At 39.1% G+C, this 21,675-nt stretch overlaps 1 protein-coding gene across 2 annotated transcripts in view; it reads left to right on the top strand.

The window, feature by feature from the left end:
• The window catches only part of Mkln1 (muskelin 1), a 336,778-nt gene that overhangs the window by 25,364 nt on the left and 289,739 nt on the right, over window positions 1-21,675 (top strand). For both annotated transcript variants that reach the window (XM_076833133.2, XM_076833142.2), the window contains one exon: window positions 387-511. In XM_076833133.2, the coding sequence (XP_076689248.1) occupies window positions 495-511 (17 nt within the window). In that variant the 5' untranslated portion in view covers window positions 387-494. The remainder of the gene's footprint in view (window positions 1-386; window positions 512-21,675) is intronic.

Raw genomic sequence — 21,675 nt, 5'->3', positions numbered from 1 at the left:
AAAAATTTATCAAGTCCCTTAATAACAGAGGGATGTAAAAATTGGAAATATTTAGAAGAACTGGGCATACCTGTAATCCCAGCGACTTGGAGGCTGAGGAAGGAGGATCACAAGGGTGAGGACAGCCTCAGCAACTTAGCAAGGCACTAAGCAAGTTAGTGAGACCTTGTCTCAAAATCAAAAAATAAAAAGGGCTGGAGATGTGGCTCAGTGGTCAAGCACCTCTGGATTCAATCCCCAGTACACACACACACATACACACACACACACACACACACACACACACATACATATATTTTAGAAGAATATATCAACCTTAAAAACATGAGCAGAGAGCAGTTGATAGAGGCAGATTTCCAATCTGTCACTATGGACTTCTTTTTCAGAATTCAATGTGCAGACTCTCTGAGCCGAGCTTTGGGGTCACCTAAGTACCCCATCCTCCAGATTCTTCGCAGGCTATTGGACTTGGAATTCACTCCATTCTTGAGAACATGGGGATTGGAATAAGGTAAGCAGTAGCTTTTCAGCTTTTTCCTCTATTGTTTTGCTTTCAACCATGTACTGTGCCTGTAGTCTCAGGAGTCTTCGTTAGGAGATGTGACTGGCTTCCTGGCAACTCTACTTGTCTTTAAGGTATTTGAATATCCTATGTGGACAGAGAAATGTGAAGTCCTTTCAAATTTTCTTTTTTTGTTTCATGACTAATTAAATTCTTCATCATTGCTCTATTGATTTTTGTTCTAATATAATTCCATATAGAGAAAGGGGGGTGTTGAGAAATCAGAAAGACTTGCTGCCCACTTGGGAAGAACGTTTGGGTCAGACGCATACCGGGAATGCAGGACATGCGCATTTTGCTTTAGCCATACAGCCTGTAGACAGTCCCCACCTCCATCCCTTTGTCCAACTTCTCCAGTCTTTTATTTGCTTTCATTTTTCATAAAATTGAATACAACTTACATATCTTATTTTTCATTGTCTCTTTCCCCTTCTAGAACGTAAGCCCCAGGAGGGCAGAGATTTTGTTTTGTACAGCACTTAGAATAGTTCATGGAAGGCACTCAATAAATATTTGATGATTGAATGAATGATTTTTTTTTTTGAGATGGTATCTCACTAGTGCCCAGGCTGGTCCCAACCTTGCGGTCCTCCCTCCTCAGCCTCCCATGTAAAATGTTCTTCCATGTAGCTAGAAATACAGCTGTCAACCACCATACCAGGCCTAAATGATGTCTTTAAAAAAAAAAAAAAAAAAAAAAAAAAAAATATATATATATATATATATATATATATATATATATATATATATATATTCTGGTTGTAGTTGGACAAAATACCTTTATTTCATTTATTTATTTATATGTGGTGCTGAGGATCAAACCCAGGGTTTCACACGTGCAAGGTGAGCGCTCTACCGCTAAGCCACAACCCCAGCCCCTAAAAGTGTCTTGTTTTTAAGAGGCAGATGCATACCCAGGTTTCTAGATCCAGTACAGGTCTGGCTTGCAACCATGGGCCCCTTACACTTTTATTGATGACTAAGCTGGTGACATTGATGGGCATACTGAACAAAGTTACAGATGACACACAACAGTCAGGATTTCCTCCCCCTAGCTCCTGACAAATGTAATAATGACTCATATCTAACAATCCAAAGCTAATGGGTACAAATATAAAGTGCTCAACGATCCCCAAATTCAATTATACAAGTATAGAGTGGGGGCGGGATAGCTTACAACTGCACATGTCACGAAGATCTAGTCCCCTGTTGATTGTGAGTGGATGATGAGTCAACCTGGTGTGATGTTGCTTCAAAAAAAAAAAAAAAATCAATCTTTTGTGTTAATAGAAATATGGTGTTCAAAAGGGAACTAGTTCTCTAATACTCTCTGGTGATCAGACCACATTTGCTCTATTTTATGAATGCTGGACTTCAGACATTCAGACGTTGAAAATCAGGAGATTATTCAAGAAAAGTAAAAAAGATTATAAAGGATCTGGTAAACAGTGTTAATCAGAAATAGCAAAAGGAGCTAAGGTTATGTGTGGGATGTGAGAGGAAGGTGAGAACTGGCAGTACATAGCTGCCTTCTGAAGTTCCAGGGACCGTCCCACATTGGACAGATTTGATTTCTTTTGGGTAATCCCAAATGATGGATGGAAGACCAAAGAGTGGAAGATGTAAGAATGCATATTTCAACTCCCTGAAACTTAGCAGCAACTCAATTTGCTTAGCAACCAAATGGACAAGCATAGGATGTAGTAAATTCCTGACCCTGGTGGTACGACACCCAGAAGTTGGGTAGCCAGGCCCAGAAATTCAAACAGTGGGGTGAGGGAGCGGGGAGAGTGGGGTTAATCATCACAGAGAGCACACGTTGTGTGTTGTTTATGTGGCAAGTACCATTGTAAAAGATTCCCAGGAGTTTTCTTTCTAACTTACCAATCCTATTAGCTCCATTTTACAGATGAGAAAAATGAGGCATAGAGGAATTTTTCTCAAGTTCTTACATCTTGGTACAAACCATATCCAGGATTTGAACTCAGGCAGTCAGATTCCTGCCTTAATTACTATTCTATAAAGACCTTTACTTCTAGTAACCCATTCTTTCCTGTAATCCAATTCAATATAGTCATCAAAACAAGGAGTTTATTATTTCAAAGAGTAGGTGATTCTACAAGTAGTTTCCTTCTACATGTAGTATGTAGGGACTAAATTCATCTGGGCATTTTCCACTCTTGGCACACTGGATGGAGCTCAGCTTTGGACCTTACAGTCAGCAGGTGCTCAATAATTATTCAGTGAAAAGAATAAACAAATGCAAACTCATAAGATTGGCAGAATCTCAGTACATTCTAACTGGAGAAAAACAAGCACTTCCTGTGTGATCTACTGAAGACACCAAGCCAAAGTGACAATCCATCTAGCAAAAGGCCTCAAGAATTCCTGCTCCATTATTTGGACAAGGCTCATTTGAATAAAAATTAATTGAGTAACTATCTGATGCTGAGGATGCAGAGGTGACTCAGATACACTGTTGGTTGGGGATTGGGGTGGACAGGTAAGCAGATCACTATTGTGTGTATGTGTGCACACATGCATATGTTTTAAGTATCATGGAAACAGAACAAAAGAAAGGAACTGATTGTTCTTGGTTGAACAAGATGTCTAAAACTTGATTATGTTTAAAAAATAACTTCTTTAAATTTTTTTTTTTAGTTGTAGTTGGACACAATACCTTTATTTTATTATTTATTTTTATGTGGTACTGAGGATTGAACCCAGTGCCTCACATATGCTAGGTGAACGCTCTACTGCTGAGCCACAACCCCAGACCCTAAAAATAACTTTTATATATGTTATCTCGTTTGAATTAATTCTGCCTTCCTGAAGACCACACGAGACAGTGATCCCTTCTAGTGTAGAAGATGAAATAGAGGGGCTGGAATTGTAGCTTAGTGGTAGAGTGTTCACCTAGCATGTGTAAGTCACTGGGTTCAATCCTCAGCACCACATAAAAATAAATAAATAAAATGAAGGTATTGTGTCTATCTATAACTAAAAAAAAAAATTTAAAAAAAAAAAAGATGAAATAGAGTCCCAGAGAGGGTCAATGTGATCCCCAAGGTCATGCAGCTGGTACTAATAGTTAGTTACTCTGGGCTGAGGCTCTGTGCTAAGCCCTTTTAGAATCTTGAAGCCTCACAAAAACTCGGTAAGGTAGTTATTGACATCATTGCTGGCTTATAAATGAGAATATTGAAGCACAAGATTTAAATACCTTGCCTAGAGTCACATAGCTAGAAAGTGGGTAAGTCGGATTGGCACTTGCATAGCCTGCTTCAGTGGGCACACCCTAACCCACGGCTCTAAAACACTTTGGTTCCCTGAAGAGCTGGAACCACACATTTGGACTCTGACTGCAAGTTCAGTTTTCTTTCACAGTACCTGGCTCTTAAGCAGCTGTTGCATCTAAATGAGAAGAAGTAGGCTGGGGCTCTAGCTCAGTGGTAAAAATGCTTGTAGAGCATTCAGGAGGTTCTGTGTTCAATCCCCAGTAACCCCTTCCTAACACACACACAGTGGTAATGTGGACGCAAAGAGGTTCATGTAGGTTGTGCTCTCCTGGTATTTCCTGGTATTTCGCCATATGGTAAAATCTAGAATGTACATTGACCCAACAACTGACCAGTAGCATGGCTCAAGCTTTAGACTTTCTGTGTTAAGTCTGCAGGGTTTTTCATGGCAGTTAGAATTTGGCCTGCTGTTCCCCAGGACAGTGCTCTGGGTTCTTGGGGGATATGACTTGTTACTCATAGAAACTAGCCACCAAAACTTACCCTGCAGCCTTCTGAAATGTAGTTTAAATTTTTCTAAAAGGAAGAAGACGAGATGTAAAATATTAAGAATAAAGCAAGTTGAATTCAAAACCTTGTAAATTAGCAAGAATGGAGATACAGCTAAGGAGAAATAAAGCATATAATTGCTTAAATTGTCCAAGCGTTCTCTCTATAATAAAAATTCTTGGGTTGAAAAAAAATAGTTCAATCCGATATTATTGTGCTTTCTTAATTAAGCTGGGCTGGCTCTGTGGCAAATCTAACTGAGAAAGAACTGGTTACTAAAATGAATGAAGTAGATTACCCCTTCCTCAATAATTACCACTTAGGCCAATGTGGATTTGACCTATGAGATCAAAGCTATTGTGTTTTTAAGATACCCATCTCCCATAATTTTTGGAGATGTGGTAATTTTAAAATCAGCTGCAGGCCGGGATTTCTGTGGTAGGCGGCAGGCAGAAAAGGTCAAAGCTCCTCGGCATTCTTTCCTTCAAAGTAGGTGGGGTTTTTTGGTTGGTTTGGTTTTTAGCGTTTTGTTTTGTCATTTATAGAAACTTGGTAGATTCGGCTGATTATCTTGGCCTTTGTGTTTATGGATTTCTATTTTCTTGGCTTTAGGTCCCTGGAAACATTTGTTCCACCAATGGCAGAAGAGTGAGTTTTGTCATATTTTATTTTTGTTGTTCCAATTGATTCCTAATATCCCTTAGTTCAAGTCTACTTTCAAGGTGTCTATCTCATAGCCCGTCTTTATGTCTCCACAAATAAAATGTTCCTGGTAATAATCGTTGTGACCTTATAGGAACAGTTGATGTGAGGCTCCCCTGTTGATGCTCATCAGGATGATTCTGTAATAACAGTAGCTAGAACATTGAATTTTATCACTGGATGTAGCATTTAGCATACGAAATTTCAAGTTTCTTAGATCAATTATTTTTGAGTTACCAAGTAGCTGTAATCTTATAAATTTTTTTTCAATTCATTATTGAATCAATAAAACTTGGAAAATTCTTTTCTCATATATTCCATTCTTTAAGCCTGAAAGTAAATTACTTTGAAAAAACCACATCACAGTTTCTCATAAAGCTAAGAGCAAATGAATAGAGGGGGCTCTGCTAGCAATTGGGATGTACCTCTAATTAGAACTCTCGGTATTTTCAACATATAATTTACTAAAAGTGAGGGTTTTAATTCCAAACTTTGAGTTCATGGGGATGAAACAAGTGACCCGTGTTGGAAATATGTCAAGAATCAATTTTCTCAGGTTGACCTTTAGCTCATTCATCGTTAAATCAAAACATTGTCTATGCCTAGATTTCAAGATGTCTGAACTTTCTTAAGTTTCCTAAAAGATCAAAGCAGAAGGCTAGCACTGCTTTGCCGTTGTGGAGAACAGATTGCCCTCTCCCTTCTCCCGGACCCTTGACTTTGATTTTGCATGAGAGCATGTTCCACCTCAGCTAGCAACATTTTTGCTCCACTACTGAGTCATCTTTTACCTCCTGTACATCTCCCAGGATGTGGGGGGAGCAGGGTACCTTGTTTTCACAACCAAAATAGATGGATATCAACCTTGAACCAGTTTGACCTACTCTCCAATACCAGGCTGGGTCCTAGACACGGAGGACTGTTACAAATGTTCTCAGTTGTCATTATTCATAATGTAAAAGTGGATAACACAAGACTTGGAATAGCTTAATTACTACGTAACCTTGAACAAGCAATTGAAACTCTTTCAAAAATAACTATCTCACAAGGTTATTGTACTAAATGATTGGGATTATATATAAAAATACTTAGCACAGGGCTGGGGCTGTAACTCAGTGGCAGAGCAGTTGCCTAGCATGTGGGAGGCACTGGGTTCAATCATTAGCACCATATAAAAAATAAAATAAAATAAAGGCACACTGTCCATCTACAACTACAAAATAATAATAATAATAATAATAATAATAATAATAATAATAATAAAAATTTAGCACAAAGCCCGGAAAATAGTTGCAAGACTGAATTTATGTGAAGCATATAATAATCCATGGAAACTCAAAAGAAAAAAAATGACATTATCTTCCTCTAGCAACTTTTTAATTAGAAAGTTTCACTTTCAAATGAATAACTACATCTACCTACTTTCTTTGAAGTCTACATTCAGAACAAAAAGGTACTTCAATGATAATCCATTAATATTTCAGAACATTTCACAACAGTTTATATAGGAGAAAGTTATGTGAATAAAAGGAAGAATGAGAATTAGATAAGTAACATTTCTCTATTTAAAAGTGATGGAGAGATTATAAAGCATCGGGATGATTTTATAATTATATATGCAATTATGAAATATGCAGTTATTTTAAGTTTATTTGGTTATTAAAAGTTTTATTGATCTGAAAGGACTGATTTTAAAAGACTAATTGAATGACTAACCATGTCATACTTCATATTAGTTTTTAATATACTAAAAATACCCATTAACTATCTTTCTTTCATTGCACCTGTCCTGGCATACATTAATTTTAGTGATACAAAAGAAGCAATTCAATTTGATAAGTGTTTGTTCTCACTGCATATCAGAAAATAGGAAAAAGAAGCATTCCCTCTGTCCTCTGAACCCTGAAAAAAGGACTCTCCCACGTTGTCAGGAACTAACACTGTAGCAAAATTACAGAGAAATTTTGTTAGGAAAACTTTGCTCATCTGCAGGTTATTTGACTGAAATCTGAGGTGCCATATTTCAGCACAAAGGTGACTTTTGAGGAGAAAGTTTGCGCCAAACTGGATCAGTTGTTTCTATGTTACGTAAGAAGGAAGGGAAAAAAATAACCATTTACTTCCAAGCTATAAATTCAAGATGATTCTATTACACCAAAAGACAGAATTTCCAAGCCACAAACTTGATGTTAGGGATAGATTTTCATAAACTATTACCTGTACCCACTCAAAACTAAATATAATTAATACTAAATGAGTCGCCTTGCCTAATTATATTTATAAAGTATGAAGTTATTTTATTCATTGCGTCAGAGTTGAATTATAGTTGAATTGTAAAAATGATATTGTTAAACAAAATATTTCTCTTTTAAAATAACTTTTTTCCTGATCATGAAGAATGCATGTGGGGGCTGAGGGTGTAGCTCGGTGGTACAGCGTGTGCTTAACATGCATGAGGTCCAGAGTTCAGTCCCCGGCCTCAGAAAATAAAAAGGAATACATGTGCAATGTAAAATATATATGTAGAATATATAGTACAGCAAAATAAAGAAAATAAAAATCACCAAATCACTCAAAAAATTTTATCACACAGAGATAATCGCCATGAAAACTTTGTAGCATTTCCTTATAATGATATTTATGCAGTGTCTGTGCACTGGCAAGGGCCTAATGTGCAAGCCTCAAAATACTGACTATATGAAATGCACATTAAATTTTATTATAGAAATTTCAAAACATAAACCAAAGTTGACAGCATAATGAACCCCATGTGCCTATCAACCTACGCTTGCCAATCAAGAACCCCTTCTACTCTCTTGTTCTTATTTTTTCTTTGTAGTGCTGGGGATCCAACCCAAGGCTTTGAGCATACTAAGCAAGTGCTATGCTACTGAGCTACATCCCCAGTCCTCTTTACCATTTTATTTTGAGACAGGGCCCTGCTAAATTGCCCAGGCTGGCTTCAAGCTTGTGATCCTCCTGCCTTAGCCTCCTGAATAGCTGGGATTGCAGGCTTGTACCACCGTGCCATCTTATTTTGAAGTAAACTCCAGATTATTGTATCATTTCATCCATAAATATTTCAATCTGGATCTTTAAAAGATAAGAACTTTTTAAAAATTCACCATTTTCACATCTAAATTAATGAATTATTTAAAAGTATGAAATATTCAGTGTTCAAAAATTGTCTCATTAATTCCCTAATGTTTTTAAAGCTTGCTTACTTTGTTGTTTTGAAGTTTGGGGTACTGAGGATTGAACCCAGGGGCACTTTACCACTGAGCTACATCCCTGGCCCTTTTTTTATTTTGAGACAAGAGTCTCAACTGAGTTGCTTAGGGCCTCACTAAATTGCCCAGACTGGCCTCAAATTTGAAATACTCCTGCTTCAGCCTCCTGAGTCACCAGGATTACAGGTGAGCAGGCCACCAAGTGTAGCCTGCAGCTTCCTTGTTTGAAGTTTGAAGCAGGATTCAGATATGTTCACACATTGAGATTGGTTGATGTTATCTGTCTGGTCTGTCTGTCTCAGTCTGTCTTAGCCTCTGTCTTTCTCATTCATTTTTTTTCCCCAGTGTTGGAATCAACTCAGGGCCTTAAGCATGCTAGACAAGCACTCTACCACTGAGCCACATTCCCAGCCTAATATGCAAGAGAGGTGGGAGTGGAGAGAAGAGGATGGGGGTGGGAAGAGAGGGGAAGAAGGAGAAAGAAAAGAGAAGAAACCAAACCTGGTTGTTTCTCCTGTAGTTTCCCATGGCTGGATTTTCCTGCCTTCATCCTCATGGTATAGTTAATGTGTTTCATGTTACTCCATCTTTTGTATTTCCTGTAACCATCTACAGCCTTCACCAGATTCAGTTCTTTTGCTTATTTGCTTCACAGGTTGTGGTGTTTTGTCATTAGGATGTGGGTAATGTCTAATGAGCTCTTCATTTGTGATGTTACCTAGGTCCACTAGTTCATTAAGGATTGGAAAATGGAAGTATTTGAATCTTATTATTCCTTGAGTTGGTATTTTGACATGTGTCAATAGTGTTTCTGATGTCTGGTTGTTTTAAATAGCTTTTGTTTTTTGTTTCTGTTTCTCAGTTATCATTAGAACTCATTCCTTGAAACATACTTAATGTATTACAGTATGTCTAATTTTTTTTCTTCTAGTTTTGTTGTTGTTGTTGTTTGTTTATTATGGTACTGTGGATTGTACCCAGGGTCTTGTGCTCATTTCTTCTACTTATTGCTCAAATGATTCCTATTTGGTCTGTGATAGCACTTCAGACTGTCTCCTGACTTCTTCTGACACAATTCCAGGTTGTCTTTGATAGTTGCCCTGCTATTTGGTATAAGATGACCTCGGCTCACCTTGTATATTTCCACATAGTAAAAATATGTTTGTATTCAAAACTTCAGAGTGTGTGTGTGTGTGTGTGTGTGTCCGTCCAAAAGCCATAGGGCAGAAACAACTTTCTATAATAAGACTAGAAATGAAGCAAATGTCCATAACTGGTTGAATAAGCTATAATACTCCACACAATGGGGTTCTCTGCAGCTATAAAATGGAATTGGGAGGCCAAGGCAGGAAGATTACAAGTTCAAGGCCAGCCTCAACAACTTAGCAAGACCTTCCTTAACTTAATGAGAACTTGCCTCAAAATAAAAAGGGCAGGAAATGTGTCTCAGTGGCAAAGATTCTTGGGTTGAATCCCCAGTACTGGGAAAGAAAAAACATATTGGGAATCTTTAAATATATGTATTATAGACTGATCTCCAGGATGTATTGTAAGCAAAAACTCAGGGGAATGCTGGGCAGAATGGCACACTCCTGTCATCCCAGCTACTCAGGAGGCTGAGGCAAGAGGATCACTTGAGCCCAGGAGTTCCAGACCAGCCTGGGCAACATAGTGAGACCTTGTCTCAAACAAACAAACAAAGAAAAAAATATGAGGAGAGAAAAGGAAGTAAAGAATACTACCACATATGTAAGAATGAACATATATGTATGTGTGTGTATATATATATATATACACACACACACAAATATATACATGCATATATGTATACGTATTTGCTTATATTAAAAACACACAATAGAAGGATAAACATCACAAAAATCATAGTTACTTATAGAGAAGAAGGGAATAAATTGGAGGGAATAGGGACCAAAACTGGACAGCTTTGAATTTACCTTGCTTTGTAGACTTGAGTTTGAAATCATGTAAATATTTTACATAATTATGAAAATATTTATTTTAAAAATGCAGTTCCTAAATGTTTTTAAAAAGACCTTGTGTATCTAATTGGTGGCCTACAGATAACTATGTAAAGTGACTTCAAAACATACTAATTTAAGCCACACACACAGCATGTGCCTGTCCCAGCTATTTGGGAGACTGAGGAAAGAAAATTGCTTCAGTCTAGGAGTTCAAGACCAGCCTGGGAAACATGGTAAAATCTGGTCTCAAACAAAACAAAACAAAAAACTCCACCTAATTTGGCTATATATCCCTATTCCAATATATACTAAAGAAAAGGCAAAAGCATTTTTAAAGAGTTTTTAGTAGTTATGAGTCAGGCATGGGCATAGGTGGGATTACGCCTGTAATCCCAGCAGCTCAGGAGGCTGAGGTAGGAGGATCCCAAGTTCAAAGCCAGCCTCAGCAAGAGCAAGGCACTAAGCAACTCAGAGAGACCTTGTCTCTAAATAAAATACAAAATAGATCTGGGGATGTGACTTGGTGATCAAATGCCCCTGAGTTTAATCCCTGGTACCCCCCCAAAAAATAAATTTTTAGTAATCATATTGTTGATGGTAGTGTCAATATTGCTATTCTGGGAAACATGAGGTAAGCTAATATGAAGGACTATTATATCATGCTTGGTGTCCTTGGGAGTCAGGATCCACCTGGGAGAAGAGGAATACAGATGTAAAATAGAAGAGGTTAGGTACAACCCTGCAGGCCTGAATTTGAATTAGAAGTTATTGATATAAACTGACAATATATATTTCTCTATATAGATATATTTCCAAGCTCCTCTGTTCACTGAAAAGACCTAGAAACAAAACCAGCAGCAGTGAGCACCTCTAGTATCTATATTATGATCTGGCTGAGGCTAGAAAAATATCAACACTTGTATACATAAACACACATCAGAAATATATGTTCACATATATAGTTAATGTACATTTAGCTATTCTTTTATTTTCAGTTCTTTACACTTAGATTTAATGATGCGACAAAGTCTTTGTGCATCTCTTATTTCCTAAGTACAAATTTCTGTAAGTGGATGAAAATGCCCAGCAGGTAGGAACACTTTGAAGCTCTTGATTGATTGTCAAATTGATTGTCAAATCGCCTCTAGAAAAGTTATAACAGGTTCCATGCCACGTGACAGGGTGGGAGAGAGTGACTGAGTCACTGTGCTCACAGTGATAGATAATTTTTGGACATTTATGCCAACATGTTTCTGTCAATCTGATAAGTGAGCTAGAACTACTCCTGTATTTCTTTGATTTCCTCTCTTTGATTTTTCTTGTAAAGAATTTTTTTATTATAAGTGCCACATGAAAAACCATATTGACATAACACTCTCATAGTTATGTTGTGAATTAATAATTATGTGTCAACAGAGATTGAAATGGCCTCTTCAAACTTAATGTATTACTTCATCATTAATGTTTTGTATTTATACTTTAGTTGTACAAGTACACATTACAAATGTATTAAGATATGACTTGTTATAGATTTTTGGTAATTTTGGTAGGTACCTTTGAAATTCCTGAGGATTTTCATTGTAACCTCATCTTTGCAGAACTCATTATATGTGAAACTTATTTCCCAGACATAGTTTAGGAAGTTAACTAACTTTGTAAACACTATTTTATATATCTTATACATACAATTCCCTAGCACTATTCCCAATCACCTATGAAAGCCAAAAAATAAAATAAAAATAGTAGCTTACAGACAAAATCACCTACTGCTGCCGCTAGAGACCTCTTAAAGTTCATCTGGTCTAACCCCTTCATTTTATACTTTGGAAAACTAAGGCAAAGGGCAGTTATGTAACTTTATTAAAGTCACACAGCTTCTTTGGGATAAAAACCCAAATCTGATTGAGTGCAGTGCCCTGTTCATGTAGCTTCTCAGAATGAGCAAAACTTGAAGGTAGTGTGCAAAAATGGGAGTAGCCACTGTGCTAGGGAACTGGAATTTGGGTGTCTATCTTCAAAATTATGTTACATTTTCAATAAAAAACCTTACAGAAAATGGATTAATAACAACAGTGTAAAATTAGATAAAATGTAGTAATATTTGAGAAGATAGAAATAAAGTATGGTGTTTCTAATATTTAGGAGGGATTTATAGTAATCAAAATATATGGCATCTGAATATACACACATACATATAATATATATAGCATATATAACATAACATTATATATGCTATAAAATACATATTATATAGCATATAATGCATATATTTTATATAATGTATTGTATATGTTATATATAGTATATGTATATGTGTTTGTATAATTCAGGTGTCATATATTATACATATTATATGTATATATAATATATTGTATAATATATTATATATATGCTATATGTGTATATATTCTTGTGCCCTGTTGAAAGCACTTTATTTGCATTATCTCATAATCTAAAATGCAGGGAGATTCTATGACTTGCCCCAGGTTGCTCCAGAGTGTCAGACTCAGGATTTGAACCTGGGCAGACATAGACATACTGATTCACTTGAAGTTTCAAGTCTCTACTAGCAATTGCATTGCCATTGAGGGTTGGTGATCGACTAAGTCTTATCAGTTATTTCCCTACAAGGTCAAAGTGACACCTTAGAAACTCATTTGTTCGAGTGAGGACGTAACTTTAGCGGTAGAGAACTTGCCTTGGCATATACCAGACCCTGGGTTCAATCTCTAGCACTGCAAAAGGAAAAGGAAAAGGAGAAGAAGAAATCTACCACTTTGAACACTATGATGAAATTTCTTGGTACAAAATTTCTTAGAGATAGTTCTTCTAAGCCCTCATCTGTCACTTGCTCACTATGTGATTTTTCATTCCCTATCTTCAAAATGGGTGTGATAATATCTATTCATAGTATTTTAGAGAAATAAATAAGGTAAATTGCATTCATTTTTAAAAAAAATTTTTTTTTAGGTACCAGGGAATGACTCGGGGGCACTCGACCACTGAGCCACATCCCCAGCCCTATTTTGTATTTTATTTAGAGACAGAGTCTCACTGAGTTGATTGGCACCTCGCCATTCCTGAGGCTGGCTTTGAATTCACAATCCTCTTGTCTCAGCCTCACAAACCACTGGGATTGTAGGCTGCACCACCATGCCCAGCAAATTGCATCCATTTTTAGCAGAATATCTAACACATAGTAAATATTCAATGAATAACTGATATCTTCAACCATCACTGATATCCTTGTTGGTATTATTAATGTCATCATTAACAACAGTGTATCTTTCTCTCTGTTGACCTCTTTTTTAATGCAAAAGCTCTGGGAAAGGATGTTGCATTACCCTTGGGGCTAGTGACTCATTAGTTGTTTTCCTCCTGACAGGAGTGAGCAGAGAGGTATTAAAGGCAAGAAAGGAAGGGAGATATCAAAGAGAGGTGGGAGACCCCAAAAGACTATTGAAGCTATTTTCCCCTAGAGTAGGTGGGATAAGTTTACAAAACAGCTCATTTGAAGTCCCGTGCTCTTTTATGAGATCCTGGGATCTTTCTTAGGATTCCAGGAGGCCTGAGAGGGAATGAGGAAATTCCCTCTTAGCAGACTGCAGACACCAACTGCCCAGGGACTCCCAGACCCCATGGTCACCTGCTTATTAAGCCAAGTTTGCAGAAGTAGCAAACAACCTTCCACAGTCTCTTATGTTTACTGTGCCTGGAAATAGGCCTTTTGCCATGGAAAAGTTCCTTATTGTACCCATAAGCCCAGGACTCGAATTGCACAACATAAAAGGTCTTATTAAGACTTCTTGTGGGGGCTGGGATGTGGCTCAGCGATAGAACACTTGTCCAGCATGTGCAATGCCCACAGCCCCCCAAAGACTTATTCCTTTATTTTTTTTTTTCCTTTGGTATTGGGGATTGAACCCAGGGGCACTTAATCACCGAGCCACATCCCCAGCCCTTTTTTGTATTTTATTTAGTCAGGTCTCAACTGAATTGCTTAGGGCTTCAGTAAGTTGCTGAGGCTGGCTTTGAACTTGTTATCCTCCTGCCTCAGCCTCCCAAGACCCTGGGATTATAGGTATGCACCTGTGTGCCTGGCTCTGAGTGCCTTTTCTGAGGTGTCCTTCCACTCTTAACTAAGAGGTTAGATGTCTAAGGGTGGCCTGCAGTGACATCCTCGTACGTCCTTCCAGAACCTTCAGGTGGTCACTGAAGTTAAGGCCACCAGTTTCTCCCTCAGGTCCAAGGATCTTTTTATCTCCTGTATTTTATTTTTCATCTTTATGGAAAGGACATAGGCAAATGGTACAAAATAAAATGGTGCACAGGGTATTCAGTGAAAGGTACATCCATCTCACTCCCAGTGCCACGGCCCAGAGGGCCCCACCGTTTCTGCATCCTGCTATTCTGGGTGCTTGGGATCGGGCACAGACGGCACAGTCAGGTCCCTGCCATCTAGTAGGAGTCGATGGCCACAAACCAGACATGTGATCGGACGATCACAGAGCATGCTAGAAACGGTGAGTGCTACAAACAGAAATGGGCAAAGGTGGGGGCAGCGTTAGAAGTCACCGAGGCCACACTGAACAAAGTCCGGAAGGAGAAGAGGGAAAGAGCTGCTGTGGGAGGGGAGTGTCCCAGACCCCAGGAGATCAAGAGCGGGCAAGTTACACATGGCATGGGGACAGGGTTTGATTTTCATTTCTAAAACGCAGAGCCTCACAGAACAGGTACTCTTCGGAGCACCTGACATCTGTTAACTCTCTGCTCGTCACAACAAGCCCAGGAACTCTTGTCATCCATTGTAAAGGGAAACTGAGGCATAGAAGAGTTAGGGGAGGTATCCAAAGTCACAAAGCTAGCGAGTAGTGAGACCTGGACTTTAACACAGGCTGCCTGGCTCTGGGCCTAGTCACTGCTCTCCGTGCCCCACAATAGGGCAGGGGGCTGGGAGAGGGGTGGGGCTGGTCCTGAGAGTGAGGTGGGACCCTCAGACAGTCTTGAACACAGGAGTGACAGGTGCATTTGCTCAGAAAATTCTGACATGCCACATGCTTACCTGTTTATGTACCTGTACATGCATTTGTCCTTTAGGTTGGACAGTAAACTTAATGCTAAACCTTAAAGCAATTTTCTTTCTTATAAATATTTTTTAGTTGTTGATGGACCTTTACTTTTTATTTACTTATAAGTGGTGCTAAGGATCAAAGCCAGTGCCTCACACATGTGAGGCAAGCACTCTACCACTGAGCCACAACCCCAGCCCCAAAGCAATTTTCATTTATGGAAAGAAGAAGGAGGTTTGCTATTACATATGCTTTAGTTAAAGATGATATCAAACAATATTTCGGTCATGAGTAATTGCTTCTATTTTTAAAGTCCTACAAATGTCTGTTCTGGGGCTCTGGCAATACTTGTACCTGTGACCAGGTTTCCTTAGGACAACAAATCAACATTTTGTTTCAACAATTCATTGGTATTTTACATTCACAGGGTTGTGCAACCATTGCTACTCTCTGGTTCCAGAACACTGTGGAAAGAAAGTCCCACACCTGTTACTCTCAGTTCTCCCCTACCCCTGGTTAACCATTTCAATTAACAATGATATCTTAGCCACGGATCTATATTCCTCTCCATGGATTTCCCCTTTTTGAGCTTTTCACAGAAGTGGAATTATGCAGTACATGACCTTTTATGATTGGCTTCTTCACTTGTTTTTAAGATCCATCCCTGTTGTAGCATTATTAGTCCCTCATTCCTTTTTATGGCTGAATAATACTCCTTCTATGAATCTACCACATTTTGTTTATCTATTCATCAGCCTGTGAACATGTGAGTTGTTTCCCCTTCTTGTCTGTTATGAATAATGCTGTAAGAAACCTTTGTGCACATGAATTTGTGTTAACATCTTTTACGATTCTCTTGAGTATGTTCCTAGTGAAATTACTTGGTTTTACTACAACCCTTTTTTTAAAGAATGTTTAGTTGTCAACAGACCTTTATGTTTTATTTATTGATATGTGGTGCTGAGAATTGAACCCAGTGCCTCACCCATGCCAGGCAAGCACTCTACCACTGAGCCACAACCCCAGCTCCAACAAATCAACTTTTAATCACAGTGTGTTGCTTAACACCCTACTACGTGGAGGAAGGAAAAATATAGGAGCAGGTGATGGCTTGAACAAATGTCTTCTCATGTCATATTTATATGAGAAGGTGACAGATCAGTAGTGCCTCCTTCTTGGGGTTTCATGAGTTAGTACTGGTCACTGGAGTTTACTGGATATATTCTCCATAAAGATCCACACATCAGATGGGGAGTGACTTTAAGGAGTCACCCCTAAAAGTAATCTGAGGACTGAGGCTTGAGCAACCAGCCTCTTCAAGGCACTTAAGAGCAGGATCGGTCTGGAGAAGTGTTGAAACGTTTCCGGAGAACTCAGACTAATATTGATGATTTTTTTTTTTTTTTTTTTTTTGCATTCACTATATGTCTAGCATAATGCGAAGGACTTTGCAGCTTTTTCAATAGATCACATTCTCCATACTGTAGCCACGAGGCACATATGGCTCTTTCTTGAGTGCTGGCAATATGGTTGGTCTAAGTGGGGAGATGCCATGTGGGTCAAGTACACGTGGGATTTCAGAGACTCGGAGAGAACGTAGAGTCGCTCACTAATATTTCCTACAAGTTGAAATGATAATTTGGACACGAGTAAAATGTAACACTAAAATTAATTTCACCTGTTTCTTTGGCCTCTTCTTAGTGGACTACTCAAACAATTTAAATTACCCCTGTGTTTCACATTGCGGCTCGCATTATATTTGTATTGGACAGCCCTTGTTCTAGATTATTCCTCACAGTAATTTGATCAGCTGGACAGTATTATCATCCCCACATTATGGGTGAGGAAATTGAGGCTTAGAGAGCTTAAGTAAATTGCCTGTGATCACACAGCTGTGGCTTAAGCGCAAATCTGTTTGTCTCCAAGCCTCAAATCTTACCCATTACTCTGTGCTGTCTCCCCCAGTCCAGAAATACAACCCGTGTAACACAGAAACAGTTACGATCATTAGCTATGGCAAAAAGCTGTCTCCATTACAGAGTACAAGAAGAGTGGCCCGTGCCATTCCATAAGGTAGAATTCACAGCTAGTTGGGGGGAATTGCTTATGGGCAGGTTTCTTAAATGCTCACTCTTTGTTTATCTCAGTGCGGGGTCACCTGCCAAGGACAGAAGAGAGGTAAAGCTTCCGGAACCTTCCTTTCATTTCTCTGACCTTGGCTTTCCTTGGACACTCAGGTGCCGCAGCTCTGACCCTCCAAGGGAGAGGGCGGACAGCAGGGTGAATCAGTGCTCCAGCTTCATCCCTGCCTCTAGCAAAGCAGAAGGCTTTCATTTCTTCCTGTTTCATTCAAATGTCAGTGGAACATTCCTCACAGCAGCCCTGCCTTCCTCTAGTTGCAGCGGGAAGGGAAACTGTGAAGGAGGCAGCCCTTCTTGTTCCTTGAACGTTCTCTCAAACACACGTCTTAACTCTGCCACGTCTTTCCTTTCCTAAGGGCCTCTGTGTTCCTCGCTCACAAAGTCTCGTGAGTGCATCGTTAATGCTAGCTGTTACTATTTTTTAAATGCTATGACTTAATTTTATTTGCATTTTTACTTATACTGGTGTATAGCGTGTATCATGAGTATAATTTGCTTATTTAATTTAAAGTTCCAAGGAGGAAACCCAGTTTAGGACACATTAGCTCTTTGACTGTTTTTGCAAGTTGGGAAAACGGGGGACTAGGATAATGGCGAATTGTACTTGGCCACTGAACCTCATTCCCAAATGTTTAAACCCTTCTCATATTTTTTAGGGGCTAGAAATGTTGCTGGGAACTGTTAAGCAAAGGAAAAGGAAAACAATCACACAGACACACATGCTTCTTTTCTTTTTTCCCCCTAGACTGCAAATTTACAACACACAAACTGGCAACTCGATTCCTATAAACACAACTCAAAAATCAAAATCTAGAAAGCCAAAAAGTTTCTAGAGGTGTACACGGTAGTGTTTTTATTGTTTGTTTTCCCCTTTTAATCCAAGTTTTTAGTTAAATTTTCACTTTGCCTTACATAGCTACATGGAAAATAAATCCCAGCATTTGTTTTTTTGCTTAGTCATTCTTCCTTAAAATAACTTAGCGGTTTCAGATGCAGTTCAGATGAGATGACAATGAACTATAGAAAGAAGCCAGAAAGATAGAATGGTGTTGGGAAAGGTATATGGAGCCGGGAACAAGATGACCTGAATTCTAATTCTGTTGTGAGAATGAATTAGCAATGGGACCTTGGGGACGTTAAGTCCCACCAACATTTTATTGAACACCTAGTATGTTCAAGGGATTGTCGTAAGTGTTGCGGGAGCTATAAAGATGTTCAAGGAACTTATCACCTGCTAGGGAAGACAGCACATTCACAAACTGGGGTACTACATGGTGCCCAATGTGTGAGTAATGCCCAATTTATGTGAGCACAGAAGGAAATAGGCAGAAGTGCAGCCAGGGAGATTGGAGATGGATTTGTGAAGAGGTGGTATCTGAGGTGGTCCTAGGAGTGTGGGTAGAATTTCTCAGTGGGGCTGGGAGGGGAGAATTTTGTTAGTTTGTTTGTCTTGTTTCATTTTGGCCATTCTGGGGATTGAACCTGGGGGTGCTCTACTGCTGAGCTGCATCCCCAGCTCTTTTTAGTTTTTTGAGGCAGGGTCTCACTAGATTGCCCAGGCTGGCCTTGAACTTGCAGTCCTTCTGGAGATTCCAGGTGTGTACCAGTGCAGCCGGTAGGAAGGGGCTTTTAAATAGAAGGTTCAAGGAAGGAGAGACCATGTGAGCAAAGGTGTGCAGACCTGGTTCAGGAAACTTGTTAGACAGGAAGGCAGTTCCTCTGAGTATTAACGGGCGATAAGTTCTAACTACTAGATTAGAATGGAATTGTGGCAGGGCTTGAATTTCACTCTGAAGAATTGGAACCTGGTGCAGAGCAGGGTGACAGCAAAGGTGAAGAGCAGACCAGCGAACTATCAGCCTTGCCAGAGTGACAGTTCTGGAAGCAAGGGTGGCCTGAGTGGAGGAGCAAAGATAGAGAGCTGGGACGAGACCAGTCAAAAAACTGTCGGGGCACGTCTAGGCAGCGGGACTGGACGGAGAAGGCAGAAGCAGGAGATCTTTTGGAGGGAACGTTGACAGGGCTTGGTGACAATTAATTTTGAGATATAAAAGATGACCATGACCCGGGCTCTGAACATTATTGAGTCAGGTAATAGAGTTGCCAAGAAAGGAGGAGGTCACTAGGAAAGATGCTGAGTTTGGTTTTGGGCATGTTTAGTCTATTCTGAACACGTTGGCTAAAGTGATCACAGAAAACGCGAGCCAATTCCCAGCTCCTCCTGCTCAAACACCTCTGTGCCTTCTCGTCTTACTCGAAAGAAAAGAATCTTTCATGGCCAGTAAGTCCTTACCCGCCCTGCTGCCCCTTTCCTTCTGACCTCATCTCCTTCCACCTTCCCATCTTCTTACCAGGCCATATGGGCCCGGCATGGATCTGCCTTAGGGCCTTCATGTTGTTTCTGCCTGAAACTCCTTCCTCAGACAGTTCTCCTTCTTTTCCTCCTCATTTCCTTCATCTCTCATTCAAATGTCAACTTTTTAAAAAGGCCTTTCCTGGATTGAATCGTCCTGTCTGAAACAGCCACGTCCCCTACTCTCCTCTCCTCTGTAGCACCGATCACCGCCTGACATGCTAGATGTTTACTGGTTTATTATCACAGCCTGGAAACTGAAGCTGTAAAAAGAAAATTAATAATGAAACAATCCAGTGTTTTCAAGGGCGCCGTGAGGTTTGTCGCTTCCACATACCCTTCTTGGGACTGGGATGATAAGTAATTTGAAGGCAGTCTGGCAGGTAAGTATGAAGAGTTCATAAAATGTTTATGTCCTGGAACATTTTGTTTTGGAAATTCTGAAAGTCAATTCTAAGAAGGTGATCTAAAGCATGGAAAAGAAAATGGGTAGGAAAATGTCGACTGAAATGTGAAATATTTATAATATCCAAAACGTTGGAAAGATTCTCAACATCTAACAATATAAGATAGTTAAATTAAGTAAATTACTGTTCATTTGCTTAATGATATATTATTCACTTGTTAAAAGGAGAGTTATGAGAAGTTGGATAGCAACAAGGAAAATGCTCATGAGATAATTTAAAAGAACAGGATCCACAATTGTATACCCTGTGATTTTGATTTCAGTTTTCTTTAAATATGCATACTAAAAAAGATGAGGAAGAAATTAACCCAAACGCTGCTATCAAATGTGCTAGGCTAATGGGATTCCAGATGGCTTATTTTTTCTAAATCTTTTGGATTTTCTGTATTTACATTATATCGTTGTTGTAACGTGGTTATTTGATTTTTAAAAATAATTCGTTTCTTAAAAAACACTCAAAAGAAACTGTGGCTACAACTCAGCTTACCCTCTAGACTGCACTGTTGGGTCTCAGTGCTCTGTGTGAGCTTCCGGGTTGATGGACTCTGCTTTTAGCACCAAGGACCACCCACATAGACCACTGGCCCTGCCACTTATTAGCCTCCCACATCTCAGTGACCCTCAAAATGACTCCTTCCTGGGCTCAGACTGTGTTCTTCTGATTATGAAGTTCACAATTATGAAACAATAAAGGCTAAAAGAACACAACTTGCCCCCATGCACCTTGCCACGTGGGTTTAGGCTAGGTCACCTTATTAACAGCTCTTATTTTAGTTACCCCTGGGTAGACATCTAGGGTTCTCCATATTTCTGTTCTCCATATTTCTGTTCTCCATATTGCTGATCACCAGCTGAAATATTGTATATTTACTTTTTATTATCATGACTGAGAAACTGAAGTTATTAAAAAAATAATAATATTCCAATATCTACCCACTAAGCACCAGGTAAACTCTTTGTATATATATGACCTCATTTTATCCTTACAAGCCAGAGAAAGAAGTGCTACATGTTAGAGATGAGGAAAGTGATGCTTAGAGACATTATGTCATCTGCTTCCTTACAAAGGAAGCTACCAAATTGGAATTTAAATCCTCATCTTGGGGCTGGGGGTGTGGCTCAGCGGTAGAGCACTTGCCTAGCATGTGCGAGGCCCTGGGTTCAATCCTCATCACCACATAAAAATAAATAAATAAAACCAGGTATCGTGTCCAACTACAACTTAAAAAATATATTTTAAAAAATAAATAAATCCTCATCTTTCTGACCTCAAATTCCGTTGCCTTAGCTGTTATGTTGAGGAACATGTATCAATTACTGAAAGGGCCAAAGTTAGTATGTTATGTAGACATTGCCCAGGCAGACTAAACAATTGAGAAACT

This window comes from Callospermophilus lateralis, chromosome 1 (assembly GCF_048772815.1).
Source record: "Callospermophilus lateralis isolate mCalLat2 chromosome 1, mCalLat2.hap1, whole genome shotgun sequence".
Lineage (NCBI taxonomy): Eukaryota > Metazoa > Chordata > Mammalia > Rodentia > Sciuridae > Callospermophilus > Callospermophilus lateralis.
Note: the sequence above shows the minus strand (reverse complement) of the source record. Positions and strands in the feature narration are given on the sequence as shown.